This window comes from Mobula birostris, chromosome 6 (genome assembly GCF_030028105.1).
Source record: "Mobula birostris isolate sMobBir1 chromosome 6, sMobBir1.hap1, whole genome shotgun sequence".
Classification (NCBI taxonomy): Eukaryota; Metazoa; Chordata; class Chondrichthyes; order Myliobatiformes; family Myliobatidae; genus Mobula; species Mobula birostris.
This window is the reverse complement of record NC_092375.1, coordinates 136555862-136575013: the sequence shown is the minus strand read 5'-3', so window position 1 is coordinate 136575013 and position 19152 is coordinate 136555862. Positions and strand designations below refer to the sequence as shown.

Below are 19152 nucleotides of genomic sequence, written 5' to 3'. Positions count from 1 at the left end.
CAGAGGCTTCTGAGTGCATGTTGAGCTAAGTTTTATGCAAATACAGCACAACTTTTCTGCTTTGCAGTTTTACCAGTGGGTTGTACAGTGTAAACTGGACTAGTTTTACTGCCAATTACATTTTAATAAATAACAAAAGCTTTAATGCATTGTATGTGTTAACTATTTGACAGTATTGTATATTTCTTAAGCAAAAACCTGAGTATTATTAACTGGTTACAACTGAGCAGTGCAGTGGTATCAAGTTAGCAGTGTTTAAATCTATTTACATAAATCACCTGAAGCTTGTCTAGTTAGAACTATGTTGTACATTTGCAGTTCACCTGCAAGTTACCTGAAGCCAAACAAGGAAGGTTATCAGCACCAGTATCAGGCTTGTTCCTGTACTTAAATTTGGAAAATTATATCCCCGACTACTATGTTGCTCACATTTGGGACTACCCACTCATCCTTTCTTAGATGTTCTGGTGCTCTAAATGCAAATTCAGTAGCATACAGGCACTAAGTTCCTCACCCTACCTCCAGTGCAAAATGGTTTTGAACAAGCAAATCATTTCACGGACTTTTTTTTCCTCTAATGTTTTCTCACACAAGACTTTGGGGCACTTACCAGAAATATGGAATGTAGTTTAGTCACTTGGCCCAGTGAGGCCAATCCTTCTCCCCTAGGAAACTGGTTTGATCTTGATCCTTTCACAAAATCTATTAATGTTCTTACATTCCAATTACGTAGGAAACTCCTCCCCAACTACCTACCCAAACAACAGTACAACAGTAGGCAGCACTGGATTAACATCAGGAGAGACAGTCAGTACATCAGGGTTCTGGGGTGAGTTACTGGGAGACAGTGTGATTGGGAGAAATATATTAAAAGACACACTGGAAAAGATGGGGGTACTAAATGACAGTATAAATATGTATGATCAACAGAGATACAGTCAGGAATACAGGGTGCTGGGATGCGAGAGGATTGTGTAACGCGAGACCAGCAGAGATACAATGAGTAACAGAACTTAGAATAAGGAGTGACTGTGAGGGAGCTGGAATAACATCAATGGCACTGTGAAATTACACTTACACATTGTATAATAAACACTTGGTGATATATATGCAGACATGCAAGTACACAACATTTTCACATCTGGCAAGATATGTACTGATAGGTATGCTATATATTTCACACAAATAGAATCTTAATTTCATGTAGGGAGTTACAATTCTCAAACAACCAACAGCTGCAGCAGACACACTTTATCCATTAATTAACCAAGCAGGAGCTATGGGATCAGGAAGTGTGTCCAGTTTAAGGCAGTGCCCCTCCCGATGACAGACACCATCTCTCTGTGTTTTCCACAGTTGTTTAATATTTGCAAGCCACATGCTGTTAATGCTTCAAACACTTTTGCCTTAAGACATTTTGTTGCAAAATATTGTGGTTTCCAAACCATGCCAGATTACACTAGAAAAGCTGTCCTTTGTGATTCAACAGTAAAGAGATAGACTCCAGGTGCTCTGTTCAATCCTTATAATTGAAGAAAACCCGACTATTTTGCCACAATAAGAGTAAATTTTCTTGAATCTTAGCCCAAAGTTGCCCATCACTTGCTGTACTGATGCTGAATTCAAATAGCACCAACAGCCTCTCTTCATAACAACAGTGATACTGGACTGCTGCAATCCAGTGTTTAATTGACGATCGACATCAGAAGGCAGAAGACTTGGCTTCCACTGCTTGGAGTAGTGTCCCATTAGACAGCTCACATGATCATCTTGCAAAGCGTTTAATATAATCCTGCACCTTACTCCGAAAATCCTCCTGCAGGGAAAACAAAGACATCAAGGGTTTTACTTAAATGTTCACCCTCACTAAATTAGATCCAAAAATGGTGTGTGGATGAAACTAGCAGAGCAGACAGTTTCTGAGGAGACTGAAGCATGCACGGCTCCCTGTCCCCATTCTAGCAACTGTGTCCTGTCTAGCTGCATCATTGCGTGGTATAGAAGCTGCAAGGCATCGGATCGTAAGACCCTACAGGGGGTAGTTAAAAACTGCCAAGAGGATCATTGGGGTCTCCCCCCACCCTCAATCCAGCATCGTACATGAAAGGCCCAAAGCATTGTTGAGGATCACTACCACCTATCCCATGATCTCTTTGACCCACTACCACCAGGAAAGAAGTACAGGAGCATCAGGACTAGTAACTAGAACTGCCAGACTGTGTAATAGTTACTTCTCTCTGGCTATGAGACTAATGAATACCCTGCCGCCACCACCAAGGTCTTGTTACTAGGACAGTGAGCTGTTTCCTGTTTACCTGTGCTGTGCACTATGTGCACTTAGAATTATATTTTATAAACTTACATGTAGTAATACTTTGTTTTATGTGCTCTGTGTGATATATGCTTTTGTGGGTACACCATGGTCTGGAGGAATGTTGTTTTGTTTAGTTGTACAAACGTTTGTAGAAATGTACAATCAGATGACAATAAATTTGAACTTTGTCAGCAAAATATTGATGGGGAAGCTTCAGAAACCAGTACTTGGAACAAAATGAATTTGCATTTAGCAGATCTCAGTAAGATTTATTAAAGGCAACTCATATTTGGCAAACATTGCTTTCCTTGTTGAATTAAGAGACGCCTGATGAGGACAGTGCAGTTTATACTGTGCATAAGGACACTCAAAAGACTAGCAAGATTAATGTTCATTAGATTAAAGTACTAATAACTGCATGGGTACAACATTGGTTAAAGGACAGAAATCAAACTATCTGGTTGCATTTCAGACCAGACAGATGAACACAGTATTATTCTCTTGAGGTAGGTATTAGACCCACTGGTCTTCCTGATTACAACAATTATCTGACCTGTGATGTATATGGTTTAATTTCCAAGTTGTAAATGTTTCAGAAGTTGGAAATTGCATAAACACTGAGGGCAGTAGCTCACTAAAAAGGGCAGACTTGAAACAAATAAAATTTAACAGTGAAGACTATTAAGAAGAATAGATGGAGATCAATCCAGAAAACTGTGAAGTGATCCACTCTTTGGGAGGCCAAACTTGAAGACTGAGTACAGGGTTAATTGCAGGATTCTTAGCAGTGAGAGGTGTATAGAATAAGGGGCATAGATAGAGTGGACAGCCAGTGCCTTTTTCCCAGGGCAGCACTGGCTAATATCAGAGAGCATAATCTTAAGGTGAAAATAATAGGGGATGTCAGAAGTAGTTTTATTTTTGGACCAAGAGTGGTGAGTGCCTGGGGTAATGGTAGAGACAGATACATTAGGGACATTTAAGAGACTCTTAGGTAGGCATATAGATAAAAGAAAATGGAAAGCTATGCGGGAGGGAAAGGCTAGTTTGATCTTAGAGTAGGTCGAAAGTCTGTGGACTGAAGGGCCTGTAATGTGCTGTATTGTTCTATGTTCTAATACAAACTAAATAATGTAATTCTGAAAAGAATGCAAGTCAGAGAAGCATCGGTGTCTATATACAATGGATTCTGTTTATAATTGGGTCATTGGTTAACCAGGGCAACTGTTTCTTTGGGACAACTCTTGAAGAACAAAATCTAATTGAGAAAATAGTGGAATTTCCTTCATTTATCAGGGACATTATGCCGCTTAATTTGGACAGGAGCCCGTTGCTGAACAGTTTCTAACTAGGGTCAGTCACGTGCACTTGCGTTGCCATTAGACACTATACTAGGCTTAGAGTGAACAATTTTTAAATAGTCTCGGTTGCATGTATTTTTGTTCAAAACCCAGTGATTTTTGTCACTGATAGTTGACCAGAAATAAGCAGTAAAACATTTCAGAATTGTTTGCTCACTGCAATTTCAAGCTTGGAGATACCAAACCCATCCGGGAGTGAAAATGAAATGATTTCACTTAACAAGTCAGGAATTACAAAGAATTTGGAGGTATCGCCAATTATAGAAACATAGAAACGTAGAAAATAGGTGCAGGAGTAGGCCATTCGGCCCTTCGAGCCTGCACCGCCATTTATTATGATCATGGCTGATCATCCAACTCAGAACCCTGCACCAGCCTTCCCTCCACACCCCCTGATCCCCGTAGCCACAAGGGCCATATCTAACTCCCTCTTAAATATAGCCAATGAACTGGCCTCAACTGTTTCCTGTGGCAGAGAATTCCACAGATTCACCACTCTCTGTGTGAAGAAGTTTTCCCTAATCTCGGTCCTAAAAGGCTTTATCCTCAAACTGTGACCCCTCGTTCTGGACTTCCCCAACATCGGGAACAATCTTCCTGCATCTAGACTGTCCAATCCCTTTAGGATTTTATACGTTTCAATCAGATCCCCCCTCAATCTTCTAAATTCCAACGAGTACAAGCCCAGTTCATCCAGTCTTTCTTCATATGAAAGTCCTGCCATCCCAGGAATCAATCTGGTGAACCTTCTTTGTACTCCCTCTATGGCAAGGATGTCCTTCCTCAGATTAGGGGACCAAAACTGCACACAATTCTCCAGGTGTGGTCTCACCAAGGCCTTGTACAACTGCAGTAGTACCTCCCTGCTCCTGTACTCGAATCCTCTCGCTATAAATGCCAACATACCATTCGCCTTTTTCACCGCCTGCTGTACCTGCATGCCCACTTTCAATGACTGGTGTATAATGACACCCAGGTCTCGTTGCACCTCCCTTTTTCCTAATCGGCCACCATTCAGATAATAATCTGTTTTCCTATTTTTGCCACCAAAGTGGATAACTTCACATTTATCCACATTAAATTGCATCTGCCATGAATTTGCCCACTCACCCAACCTATCCAAGTCACCCTGCATCCTCTTAGCATCCTCCTCACAGCTAACACTGCCGCCCAGTTTCGTGTCATCCGCAAACTTGGAGATGCTGCATTTAATTCCCTCATCCAAGTCATTAATATATATTGTAAACAACTGGGGTCCCAGCACTGAGCCTTGCGGTACCCCACTAGTCACTGCCTGCCATTCTGAAAAGGTCCCGTTTATTCCCACTCTTTCAATCATCTTGAATGTTACAATGAAAATTAAGATTTGAAGTGTGCAATCATCAAAAGCGTTGCATGAAGGCAGTTCATTATCTGCTGACTTTGTTTATTTACAGTCAATCAAAAGAAACATGGCAGCGTAAACTGGATGAATACCTCTGTCAATAACTATTAGGAACTAATACACAGTTTTATAGCACTGGAGTAATACCAGTAGTATTCTAATTTGTTCTGTATTTCATGTAAATACATAATTTGTTACCCAGTTAAATAGTAGTTTGTCTTTTTTATATCTTTTTAACGCTTTGGATAATTGGGGCAACCACTTAAATGGGCCAAGATATACCATTCCTGCTGTGTCCCAATTAACTGGAATCCACTGTAATAGAGTGCAAGACAAGTGGAACAGACAGCTTAAGTAAAGCACTGGGATCCTTGGCAATGAAGTTGGGCTAAATCTTCACCAAATTATTTTGCTCAATTCTGGGCATCATTCCAAAACAAGAACGTCAAAACCTCAAAGAAAATGGAAAAGCACTTTGCTAGAATATTTACAGGCATGAGGTTCCAGTCACTTGGTACACAAGAGAAAGTGGAAATGTTCTATTTATAAGAGAAAATGTTCACATTCACAAATGCAATTATTAATAGAATAAATAAACAAACTGCTTTATCTAGGATAAGACCTTCAACTGGAGGACAGGCACTTGAAGCAATTGGCAGAGAACCAGAGGTTCAGAAGGAGACTTCTTATGCAACTGGATGTTGTGAACAGGAATGCAGTCTAAGAAAGGGTTTGAATCTGAATGAATAGTAGAAGGCGAAAAGAATTTGTGAAAATACTTCAAATGCAAAACACTGCAGGCTGAGAGCAGGGTAAGTGTGATTAATTTGATGGTCTCACCATACTGAATTAAACTAATTCAATAAAGTTGGGACGCAGGATAAGGAGAAGAGTTGTAGTTGCATGATGTGAGAGCTGGTGGTTCCTGCTGACTACATTTGCAGCAAGTATTGCTTGTTTGAGGAACCCAGGTTCAACGATGATGACTTGGAATCTGAGCTTCAAACACTGCGATGCATCAAGGAAGGGAAAAGTTACCTGGACACTGTGTTTCAAGACGCAGTCACAATCATTAGATTAAATACTTCAAATTTAGTCTGTGGGCAGGCACAAAGGTAGGTGTGCTAGAGGAGCCTTAGCCTTTGAGCTTAGCCAACAGGTCTGAGGTTGTTGCTCGCTATAAGAATGGTGGTTGGGCCTGTAGGAAGGATGACCAACTGAACCGTGGCATCGTGATTCAGAGAGGCTTTCGGTGGAGGAGGCGGAGAAGAAAAACACAATTGTAATTGGAGACAGTCGGGGAAATAGACACAATTCTCTGTCACAAGTATCAAGAGTTGCAAAGGCTGTGTGGCCTGCCTGGTGCCTGGATTTGGGACATCTTATCAGACCTGCAGAGGAACTGGGAGTGGGAGGATTTGTCATCCATATGGGTACTAATGACGTAGGAAAGACAAGGTGTTCTACTGAGGGCATTTGAGCAGCTAGATACAACATTAAAATGCAAAACCAATAAGGTAATAATCTCTGGATTGTTACTTGAGCCACATGCAAATTAGCACAGGGTTAACAGGATCAGAGAGTTAAATGCGTGGCTCAAACACTGGTCTGGGAGAAGTGGGGTTTTAAGTCATGTGATACTGGCATCATTACTGGGATAAGAGGAAGCTGTTCTAAAGGGACAGACTCCACCTGAACCATGCTGGGACCAGATCCTCGCAAAATGCATAACAAGAGCTGTGGATAGGGCTTTAAATAGTAGGGTCCAACAGGGTGAAATAGTATGGGTGAAGCAAAAAGGAAGGAGAGGCTACTGAAGTCTCCAGAAGTTTAGAAAAGGTTAAGAATATAAGTTCAGGCAACTTGGAGACAAAGTTACAACAAAGGGTGATGAATACGTGACTGGAAGTGTTATGTTTCAAAGTTCAAAGTAAATTTATTATCCAATTATGTATATGTTACCATATACTACCTTCAGATGCATTTTCTTGTAGGGACTTACAGGGGGAAAAAAAAAACCAGAATCTTGAAAAACTACCTAAAACAAAGACTGACAAACAACAAACATGCAAAAGACAAACTGCAAATGAAAAAATAATACTGAGCATGAGTTATAAAGTGTCCTTGAAAGTGAGTTTGAAAGCACGTAGTAAATGCAAATAGTATGTGCTGTTGTAACTATATGTGCTGTGTGTTACTGCATGCATTGCATTTTGTTCCTCGGTCACAGAGGAACGATGTTTTGTTCAGCTGTATACACGTGTATGGTTGAATAACAATTAAGCTTGAACTTGAAATACGGTAGATGATGACCTTATAGCACAGCTAGAACTTGGCAAGTATGAAGTTGTGGGCACCAGAGTTGTGGCTGAATAAAAATCACAGCAAGGAGTTTAACATCCAAGTACTGTATACACATTGTATCTAAAGGACAGACAAGTGGGCAGAGAGAATGGGGTGGCTATGTTGGTAAAAAAAAAATGAAATCAAATCTTCAGGCAAAAGTGACGAAAGATTGGAAGATCCTTCTGGGTAGAGTTAAGAAAATGCAAGGGTAAAAAGGCCCTGATGGGAGTTATATACAGCCCTCCGAACAGTAGCCAGGAGTACAAATTACAATAGGAGATAGAAAAGGCGTGTACAAAGGGCAATGTTATAATGGTCATGGGGAATTTCAATATGGAAGTAGATTGGGAAAATTAGATTGGTGCTGCATCCCGGACAAGGAATTTGTAGAATAGTTATAAGCAGCTTGGGGTTGAACTAATTACCTAACAATTCTGGATTGGGTATTGTGTAATGAACCTGATTTGATTAAAAAGCTTAAGGTAAAGGAACCCTTAGGAAGCAGTGATCATAATCTGAAAGAATTCACCCTGCAATTTGAGAGAGAGAAGCTAAAATCAGCTATATCAGTATTAACAGTGCAATGAATGGAACTGCAGAGACATGAGAGAGGAACAAACCAAAGCTGTTTGGTAGGGGACACTAGCATGGATGATGGTAGAACTGCAATGGCTGGAGTTCTTGGGAGTAACTCGGAAAATGCAGGATCAGTTCACCTCAAAGAAGAAACAACATTCTAAAGGGAGGATGAGACAATCGTGGCTGTCAAGAGAAGTCAAAGAAAGAATGAAAGCAAAAGAGGGATGGCAGGACTTTCATATGAAGAAAGACTGGATGAACTGGGCTTGTACTCGTTGGAATTTAGAAGATTGAGGGGGGATCTGATTGAAACGTATAAAATCCTAAAGGGATTGGACAGGCTAGATGCAGGAAGATTGTCCCGATGTTGGGGAAGTCCAGAACAAGGGGTCACAGTTTGAGGATAAAGGGGAAGCCTTTTAGACCGAGATTAGGAAAAACTTCTTCACTCAGAGAGTGGTGAATCTGTGGAATTCTCTGCCACGGGAAGCAGTTGAGGCCAGTACATTGGCTATATTTAAGAGGGAGTTATATATGGCCCTTGTGGCTACGGGGATCAGGGGGTATGGAGGGAAGGCTGGGGCGGGGTTCTGAGTTGGATGATCAGCCATGATCATAATAAATGGTGGTGCAGGCTCGAAGGGCCGAATGGCCTACTCCTGCACCTATTTTCTATGTTTCTATGTTAATATTGCAAAAATTATTGGGAAGATAAGGGATTGGGAAACTTTTAAAAACCAACAGAAGGCAACTAAAAAAGCAATAAGGAGAGAAAAATTAAATATGAAGTTAAGCTAGCCAATAACATAAAAGACATCAAAAGTTTTTTCAGACATATTGAGAGTAAAAGACAGTCGAGAGTGGACATTGGACTGATGGTAAATGATACTGTTGAGATAGAATGGTGGACAAAGAAATAGCAGATGAACTGAATAAATACCTCGCGCCAGTCTTCACTGTGGAAGACAACAGCAACGTGCCAGAAATTCGAGAGCGTCAGTGGGACAGAAGTGATTGTAGTCACTATTACTAAGGAAAAGGTACTTGGGAAGCTGAAAGATCTGAAGGTAGTGTTGGATATGCTGATACTGATCCAGAGGTGCGTCAGAAGTCAAGGAATAAAATTTGGTGTTTACAGCTTTATTATTGTCTCAAAAAAAGCACTAAAAGGACCAAGAACAAAGAAGTTGTAGTCACCTATACTAAAAACTAGTTTAGACTGGAAGATAAAGGACATTTCATTACTATGAGGTAATCTATGAAAGAGTCAGGTTCAGTAGTATGACACAATGCAGAGAAAATTCGAGAAAAATGCTGCTACATTGCAACTATTAAAAATTTACTGAACAATTTCACACATACAGGTGATTACATAAAAATTATAAGCAAGCACTGGAAAGTTACACTACAAGAAAACATAAGAAAAATAATAATTCTACACCATAAACCAATGATAAGTCACCTGGACTAGATGGACTAAAACCTAGGGTTCTGAAAGAGGTAGTTGAAAGAAATTTTGGACCCATTAGTAGTGATCTTTCAAGAATCACTAGAGCCTGGAATGGTTCTGGATGAATGGAAAATTGCAAATGGCACTCCATTCTTTAAGAAGGGAGGGAGCCAGAAGAAAGAAAATTATAGGCCAGTTAGCCTGATTTCTGTGGTTAGGAAGACGATGGAGTCCATTATTAAGGATGAGGTCTCAGGGTATTTGGAGGACATGATAAAATAGGCCAATCCTCATAAAGGGATCAGAAGTGGAGAGAGTCAGCATTTTCACGTTCCTGGGTGTTAATATCTTTGAGGATCTAACCTGGTCACAACACAGTGATGCAGCTATAAAGAAGACAAGACAGCGGCTATATTTCATGAGAGTTTGAGGAGATTTGGTTTGTCACCTAAAACACTTGAACATTTTTACAAATGCACAGTGGAGAGCATCCTGATCGGCTGCATCACCATCTGGTATGGGGGAGTGGCTACCGCACAGGATCAAAGGAAGTTGCAGTAAGTTGTAAAACTAGTCAACTCCATCATAGGTATTAGTCTCTGTAGTATCCAAGACATCCTCAAGCAACAGTGCCTTAGGAAGGTGGCATTATTCATTAAGGACTCCCACCACCAAGGATATGCCCTCTTCTCATTGTTACCATCAGGAAGAAGGTACAGAAACCTGAATTCACACACTCAGTGATTCAGGAACAGCTTCTTCCCCTCTGTCATCTGATTTCTGAATGGACATTGAACCCATGAACATGGAAACATAGAAAACATACAGCACAATACAGGCCCTTCGGCCCACAAAGCCGTGCCAAACATGTCCTTAGCTTAGAACTACCTAGGCTTTACCCATAGTTCTCTATTTTTTTCTAAGCTCCATGTAGCTATCCAGGAGTCTCTTAAAAGACCCTATCGTTTCCGACTTCACCATGGCCGCCGGCAGCCCATTCCACGCACTCACCACTCTCTGCGTAAAAAACTTACCCCTAGACTGCCTGCTGGCTGCTGATGGAGTAACAGTTCTTTACTGCTGCTCCTAATTTATTTACTTTTCTCTCCAATCTTTTGAAATACTATTGTTAGACGGGATATTAATTTAATATGACTACTAAAGCAGCTTTGGAAGCAATTACGAGTTCAATTCAAAAGTTTACTGAGGAGTTTCAACAGTTTAGAGAAGAAATCAGCACTGAAATTAAACAAATAGGTACAAAACTAGAAGATACTCAAGCAATTCTAACCGAACATGGTAAGAAGATTAAGGAGCATGAAGATGTTATTACTTTACTGGACAGGAGAATGGATGATATGCAAAAGCTATATAATAAACAAATTAAGACCAATGAAATGATGAGACAGAAGATTATTGATTTGGAAAACAGAAGTAGGAGGAACAACTTACGAATCTTGGGACTTAAAGAACAAACGGAAGGAGATAATCCTAAAGAATTCTTTGCAAATCTTTTGATGGAATTATTCCCTGATATTATAAAGTCTCTGCCTTTGATTGATCATGCTCACAGGCCACCTATCTACAGGTCGGCTTCAAAATCTAAACTAAGATCAGTCATTATTTGTTTCCATGAATTTCAAATAAAGGATCGCCTGATTCGTGCTGCCCATGGAAAAGGTATGATTGACTACCAAGATCAAAAGATACTTATTGTTCAAGATTTTTCATCAGAAGTTATGGCAGAACATGCTAAATTCAAAAAAGTTATGACGGAGTTATACAGTCAAAATTTAAAACCCTCTCCGTTCTCCGGCTCGACTGAGGATTACAGTGGAAGACGGATCATTTAAATAGTTTTATACGAAGGAACAGGCGCAAGAACTTTTAGACTTTAAAAAAAAATGAATGACTCTGTGTGTGTGTGTGTGTGTCTATATATATATATATATATATATAGACACACACACACACTGAATAGACTAAAAATCTTGCAAAAACAGAAATACTACATATTAAAAAATGACTGTTTAATTTTTTTAGTATAAGTAATTGTTATTTCTGTTTGATAAACCTAAGCTTGTTTTTCACTGTACATTATTTAGTCTTGGTTGGAATAGTATAATAACCTTGATTTTTGGAGCAGTTCCAACAGGCTTTCTAAGGGAATGTGTTTAGGGGAAGTAGATAACGGCTGCTCTATGATCGAGTTTCTCTCTTTAGGAGGGGGAGGAGGGATGGGGAGTCTTTTTTTCTTAAAGCTGATTTGGGAATCTAGTCAATTCTGTTGCTTAATTAATATATTTCAAGGTTTATTATTAGATCCTAAAGGGATCCTAAAGGGATTGGACAGGCTAGATGCAGGAAGATTGTTCCCGATATTGGGGAAGTCCAGAATGAGGGGCCACAGTTTGAGGATAGAGGGGAAGCCTTTTAGGACCGAGATTAGGAAAAACTTCTTCACACAGAGAGTGGTGAATCTGTGGAATTCTCTGCCACAGGAAACAGTTGAGGCCAGTTCATTCACTATATTTAAGAGGGAGTTAGATATGGCCCTTGTGGCTACGGGGGTCAGGGGGTATGCAGGGAAGGCTGGGGCGGGGTTCTGAGTTGGATGATCAGCCATGATCATAATAAATGGCGGTGCAGGCTCGAAGGACCGAATGGCCTACTCCTGCACCTGTTTTCTATGTTTCTATTTGGGTTTGATATGCATTTTTCTGATTGCTATTTTAATCTTTCTTATAAAGAGCCCTAAAATGGATCAAAGTATTAATTTACTTAGTTTTAATGTAAAAGGACTAAATCACTGTGAAAAGAAATAAGGTTTTCGCCTATATTAAAAAACTTAAGGTACCCATTGTTTTTCTTCAAGAAACACATGTACGTAAGTGTGATAATTCACGCTTTTTTTAATCGATGGAGAGGGTCTCATTTTCATTTGTTTCAGGCCAAAGCAAGAGAGTTTTGATCCTCATAGATAATAAAGTTTCCTTTGTTCAACGTAAAGTAATTTCTGACACTAATGAGCATTTTGTTATATTATCAGGGAAACTAAATAACAAATTAATGGTATTTGCCAATGTATATGCTCCGAATATAGATGACCCAGGTTTCTTTGAGCGTTTCTTTTTCATTTTTGCCAAATTTAAGTCTGTACTCATTGGTGATGGGTGGAGACTTCAATTGCTGCTTAAATCCAGTTTTAGATCATTCATCTTTTAAACCAATGATACCAAATAAATGAGGTGTGTTTATCATATCTTTTTAATGAAATGTGGCATTGTTGATGCCTGGCGTTTTTTTCATCCAGTAGATAAGGAATATTCATTTTTTTCTCATGTTCATCATACATATTCCAGGATTGATTTTTTTTATTGATAGCCAAATGATTCCATTAGTTCGATCCTGTGAATATAAGGAGATTGCTGTTTCAGATCACGCTCCAGTGTTTCTATCTTTAAATCTCCCTGGTCTTCTTCAAACAAATAGATTTTGGCGATTTAATCTAACTTTGTTATCAGATAAAGATTTTTAAAAGTTTATGGAGAGACAAATTACCTTTTTTTTTGAAGAGAATACGTTAGGGGAGACTTCTAGTCTTATCAGATGGGATGCTTTTAAGGCAAGTATTAGAGGGCAAATTATTTCTTATACTGCAAGTATTAAGAGGAAAGCTAATAAAGAGAAAGTGATTTAGCTAATCAGCTGAAACAGTTAGACCAAGAGTATGACTTGGCTCCAGAACCTGCTTTAAATAAAAGACGTGTTGATATTAAAACTAAATATGATCTTCTTTTAACTTATCCAGTTGAAACCTAACTCCTAAAAGATAAAAGTTAATTATATATTCATGGAGATAAAACAGGTAAATTATTGGCTGATCAAATTAAAACCTTTAGAGTTAAACAACAGATTAAAGAAATACGCAAAGCTAATGGTGATAGGACAACTGATTATTTAGAAAGAAATGATACTTTCAGAGAATTTTACTCTAAACTTTATAGTTCTGAATCTTCTAAGGATGATACTGTAATGAACAATTTTTTAGATCAACTAAATATTCCTACAATTTCTGCCGACAACAGAAAATTGTTGGAACAACCTATTTCTTTTGAGGAAATTGTTGAGGCTGTGCGCTCATTACGTTTGAGGAAAGCTCAGGGTCCAGATGGATTTTCTGGAGAATTTTACAAGACCTTTTCCTCATTGCTTATACCTCACTTATGTTCAGTTTATTCGGATTCATTTAAGTCGGGCAGACTCTCTCAATCTTTTTATGAGGCTTCCATTTTGCTCATTCTTAAAAAGAATAAGGTTCCAACTGAATGCTCTTCTTATAGATCAAATTCTTTACTTAATGTTGATGCTAAGATCTTATCTAAAATTTTGGCCCATAGGATTGAAAATATTTTACCATCTGTCATTTCTGATAATCAAACCAGATTTATCAAAAATCGATATTCTCACTTTAATATTCGCCGGTTATTAAATGTTATTTATTCTCCTTCTAACATGGTATCGGAACGCGTGGTATCCCTCGATGCTGAGAAAACTTTCGACAGAGTTGAATGGAATTATTTATTTAAAACTTTAGAAAAATTTAATTTTGGATCTGTTTACATTCAATGGATTAAATTACTTTATTTAGCCTCTTCTGCTAGGGTTATCACTAATTTTCATAATTCCAAACCATTTAAGTTTCAACGTGGCACTAGACAAGGTTGCCTGTTGAGCCCTTTGCTTTTTGATCTGGCCTTAGAACCTTCAGCCATTGCTTTTTGAGAATCTAATGATATCACTGGTATTTTAAGGAGAGACACTATTCATAAAGTCTCGTTGTATGCTGATGCTCTGCTGCTATTTATTTCTAATGTTGAGACTTCATTACCCCATGTGCTCTCTTTACTCCCCTGTTTTAGCCAGTTTTCAGATTATAAATTAAACCTACATAAAATTGAAATTTTCCCTTTGAACAATTTGATACCAACAAATTCTAAACTTCCTTTTAAAATTGTAAGAAACCAATTAACCTATTTAGGTGTAACAATCACTAAAAATTATGTGTCTATTTAAAGAAAATTTTCTTACTCTATTGAATCATGTAAAAAGAATACTATTAAATTAGTCGCCTCTTTCATTATTGTTAATTGGTCGAATTAACTCTATCAAAATGAATATATTACTCAAATTTATATATCTTTTTCAGGCATTGCCGGTTTTCATTCCTAAATCCTTTTTTGATTCTCTTGACTCTATTATATCTTCTTATATATGGAAGAATAAGCGTTCTAGATTAAATAAAATTCATCTTCAGAAAGATAAAAAGAATGGAGGATTAGCCTTACCAAACTTTAGATTTTATTATTGGGCAGTTAATATAAGAAATCTTACATTTTAATTATATTATATAAATCGTGAGGATTGCTCGATGTGGGGTTTTTTTTAAGAAGCTAATTTTGTTAATAAATTCTCTAATATTTCTCTTCTTGGATCCTCACTTCCTTTGTCTTTGAGTAAGTTAACTGATAATCTGGTAGTTAAACACATTATGAGGATTTGGATACAATTCCGAAAATATTTTGGCTTATTGAGATTTTCTCTTTCGAGTCCCATTTTTTCTAATTTTTTTTTAAACCTTCTATGATTGATGTGGCTTTTAAAGAATGGGATAGATTAGGTATTAAATGCTTTCAGGACTTGTTTGTAGAGGGAAGTCTTTTAGCATTTGAACAATTGTTAACTAAATATAGTTTACCCAAAACTCATTTTATTCGATATCTACAAATAAGATACTTTTTACGGTCTCAAATAAGTACATTTCCTAAAAGTCCTGATAAGAATCTACTAGATGTAATCTTTAATCTGAAACCTTTTTATAATGGATCTATATCTAATATTTATAATATGCTGTTGGGAATGAGAAGTGTTCCTTTAGATAAAATTAAAAATCTTTGGGAACAAGATTTACAGACTTCAATTTCTGAGGAAACTTGGAATCAAATTTTTAAATTAGTCAACACTTCATCGTGCCCGTCACTCTCTCCTTAAATTTAAAGTGGTCCATAGGGCCCATATGACTAAGGATAAGTTGTCTCGTTTTTATTTAGATGTATCTCCGTATTTGAATAAATGTAATAATGGAGAAGCTTCACTCATTCATGTGTTTTGGACATGTCCGAGTCTTGGAAAATATTGGAAAGAAGTATTTCAAACCTATTTGATACTTTTTAAAGTCAATTTCAAGCCCAGTCCTTTGACTGCTTTATTTGGTATTGTTGGAGGAAAGGATATTATCTTGGAGCCATCTAATTTGCACATTTTGGCTCTTACGTCTCTTATGGCCAAAAGGACGCATTTGCTTAAATGGAAAGATGTGGCCCCTCCTATTCACGCCCAATGATTATGTGATGTCATGTTTAAATTTAGAGAAGATTCAATGTTCAATTTTGAATCTAATCAAGACTTTCAAAACATTATGGGGATCTTTTCTGAATTATTTTCAAAACCTTTGATTTGCTGTTAAAGCACGGATGATGACCAACAATCTTTTTTTTCTATTAATCAGCTTCGGTCTTGGTTGTGGGTTAGATTTTTTTATATTAAAAAATTATTATTTTTCAATGTTATGAACTAATTGATTTTACAAATATAGGGTAAGGAATCTTCATATGTGATTTAGTCTAATGTATTGACACTTTATATTTTTTCCTGCACTCTGTATTCTTATATATAAATTAAAAAAAATATTGGAAAGAAAACTTACCCCGACATCTCCTCTGTACCTACTTCCAAGCACCTTAAAACTATGCCCTCTCGTGCTAGCCAGTTCAGCCCTGGGGAAAAGCCTCTGACTATCCACACGATCAATGCCTCTCATTATATTGTATACCTCTATCAAGTCACCTCTCATCCTCTGTCGCTCCAAGGAGAAAAGGTCAAGTTCACTCAACCTATTCTCATGAGGCATGCTCCCCAATCCAGACAACATCCTTGTAAATCTCCTCTGCACCCTTTCTATGGTTTTCATGTCCTTCCTATAGTGAGGCGACCAAAATTGAGCACAGTACTCCAAGTGGGGTCTGACCAGGGTCCTATATAGCTGCAACATTACCTCTTGGCTCTTAAAACTCGATCCCACGATTGATGAAGGCCAATGCACCGTATGCCTTTATAACCACAGAGTCAACCTGCGTAGCAGCTTTGAGTGTCCTATGAACTCGGACCCCAAGATCCCTCTGATCCTCCACACTGCCAAGAGTCTTACCACTAATACTATATTCTGCCATCATATATGACCTACCAAAATGAACCACCTCACACTTATCTGGGTTGAACTCCATCTACCACTACATCACTACTTTTTAAAAAAATGTATTTATGTTTTTGTACTACTTATTTTAACTTAAATATTTAATATACATATATATGCTTACTGTAATGTAGTTTTATTCTATATTTATCATATATTGCATTGTACTGCTGTCACAAAGTTAACAAATTTCATGACATATGCTGGTGATATTAAACCTGATTCTGATTAAGGAGAAATCTTGCCTGACAAATCTGCTGGAATTGGAACGATAGACAAAGGAGGGTCAGTGGTTGTTGTTTACTTGGATTTTCTGAAGGCCTTCGACAAGGTTCCACACGAGGCTGCTAAACAGGATAAGAGCCCATGGTATTACAGGAAAGATAGTAGCATGGACAGAAGATTAGGCTTCATACCCAAGAAAGAATGTAATGGCATTGTAGATGGTCCACAGGAGGTTTAAGAAAATGATCCTGGGAGTGAAAAGGGTGATGTATGAAGAGCATTTGATAGCTTTGGAAATGTACTCACTGGACTTTACAAGAATGGGGTGGGGGGGGTGAATCTTACTGAAACCTGTTGAATACTGAAAGGCCTAGATTGAATGGATGAAGAAAGGATGTAATAGTAGGACCAGAGAGCACAGTCTCAGAATAGAAGGATGCCCTTTTAGAACAGAGGTGTGGAGGGATTTCTTTAGCCAGAGGGTGATGAATCTGAGGAATCCATTGCCACAGAAGGCTCTGGAGGCCAAACCACTTGGTCTATTTAAACCAGAGGTTGATTTCCTCATTAGTAAGGGCATCAAAGAGTATATGGAGAAGGCAGAAGAATGGGGTTGAGGGGTAAAATAAATTGGCCATAATGGAATGGCGGAACAGACCAAATTGGTTGAATTGCCTAATTCTACTCCCATATCTTAAGGTCTAGATCTGTTACTGGCATGATGAATCAATCTGATAGCCCCCACCAGTCATATAAAATGATGAGGGGAGTAGATAGTGAAAACCATTTCCCCATGATGGTAGCATCAAAGTCAAATGGGGCATAGGTTTAAGGTGAAAGGTAGGAGGTTTAGAAGGGATCTGGAGGAGAATTTTTGATATACAGTGTGATTAGAATTGGGATGCCCTGTCTACAGAGATGGCTCTTGACCTAATGCAGGTAAAGGGTTTAGTGTAGTTAGGTATAAGTGGTGAGAAGGACCTGATGCAGTGCACACTATTACTTTCTGATACTGAGTCTGCTCCAACATCCCCCAATACCACACTTACCAACCTGCCCACTAACAATGGCCCTCCAAGCAACATATGGCTGCCCTCCATAGTGCTACATGCAGTTCTCCCTCAAAGTCACATGCAACTACCATGGCCCTGCCACCTCCAGCTCCTATGTCGACCTAACTCTGACAACCCAAATCCCATGACTACCATCCCCACCACACTATATAAACAGAGACAGCCCGAAATCACCAAAATTCTGCCCACATGCCAGACAGACACCTTCCCATAAATGTGCTCATGGTAACATTGTAGGCGGCTGCAGACGACAAACTCATGCAGTACCCCATGGCGACAGCCTGCATGCCAGAAGGAGCTTATTACCTGCTTCTTTTGGTGTTAATTCCTATTAAAATGTGGACTGACTCACCTTGTCACGCAGGTGTTGCTCTGCAGCTTCGATATTCAGGGGATCATCAAAGTTCAAGAGGTCCTGTGATAAAGGAAGAGAGGAATGCTCAAAGCCAGCAAACCCCTAAATTATCCAACTTAAACTAAAACCTACAAAGACCAATAATCCAAAGCACTAAACTTTTTGACAGTGATACAGGATTCAAGTGTAATTTGATCCTTGCTCTTTCCTGAGTTTGTAATTCTCAGCTGCAGTGCCATTTGTGGCTATAATTAGCCTAGAACTGCCAAGGGTCCGATGAGACACTATCATTGATCCAACATGTACACATGGATTGAGGATGGCACTCCAGGTGGGACGAGTCCTCATTCAACCTCAGTTTGTATCTCACTCCCACGTGATACTCAAAATAAAAAAATCGACAACAACTTTTATTAAGATCACCACCATTACTTCCTCCCACCTACCTTATTCTATTTTTTTAACCAGTAAATCATTATATTAGATTTCAGCCTGTAACTCACCCATTATTTCACAAAGCATTTTGTTGCATTAATGAAATATTTTAACTGGTTTTAGCCGGGAGAAACTTAAAAACCAAAATATTGAGCTAGTTACAAAGCACTACATTGCTGGCTTTCACGAAACAGGATAATGGAACGTGGATCAAAATAAATCAATTTCTGATCTATTTTACACATGATCATTACTTGAATGGTTCAACGCAGAGGATATATTTGCTTAAACATTTTTAGGTGATACATTACTTTGATC

The 19152-nt window shown here is 38.5% G+C and overlaps 1 protein-coding gene across 7 annotated transcripts in view; it reads right to left on the bottom strand.

Moving 5' to 3' along the window:
• ube2f (ubiquitin-conjugating enzyme E2F (putative)) overlaps positions 1 to 19152 on the bottom strand; it is a 207775-nt gene that overhangs the window by 9396 nt on the left and 179227 nt on the right. For 5 of the 7 annotated variants that reach the window (XM_072261430.1, XM_072261428.1, XM_072261433.1 and 2 more), the window contains one exon: positions 18397 to 18459. In XM_072261430.1, the coding sequence (XP_072117531.1) occupies positions 18397 to 18459 (63 nt within the window). Of the gene's footprint in view, positions 1 to 14; positions 1817 to 18396; positions 18460 to 19152 lie in introns of those variants that run through there. The other 2 variants (XR_011886412.1, XM_072261431.1) reach the window with 2 other exon arrangements.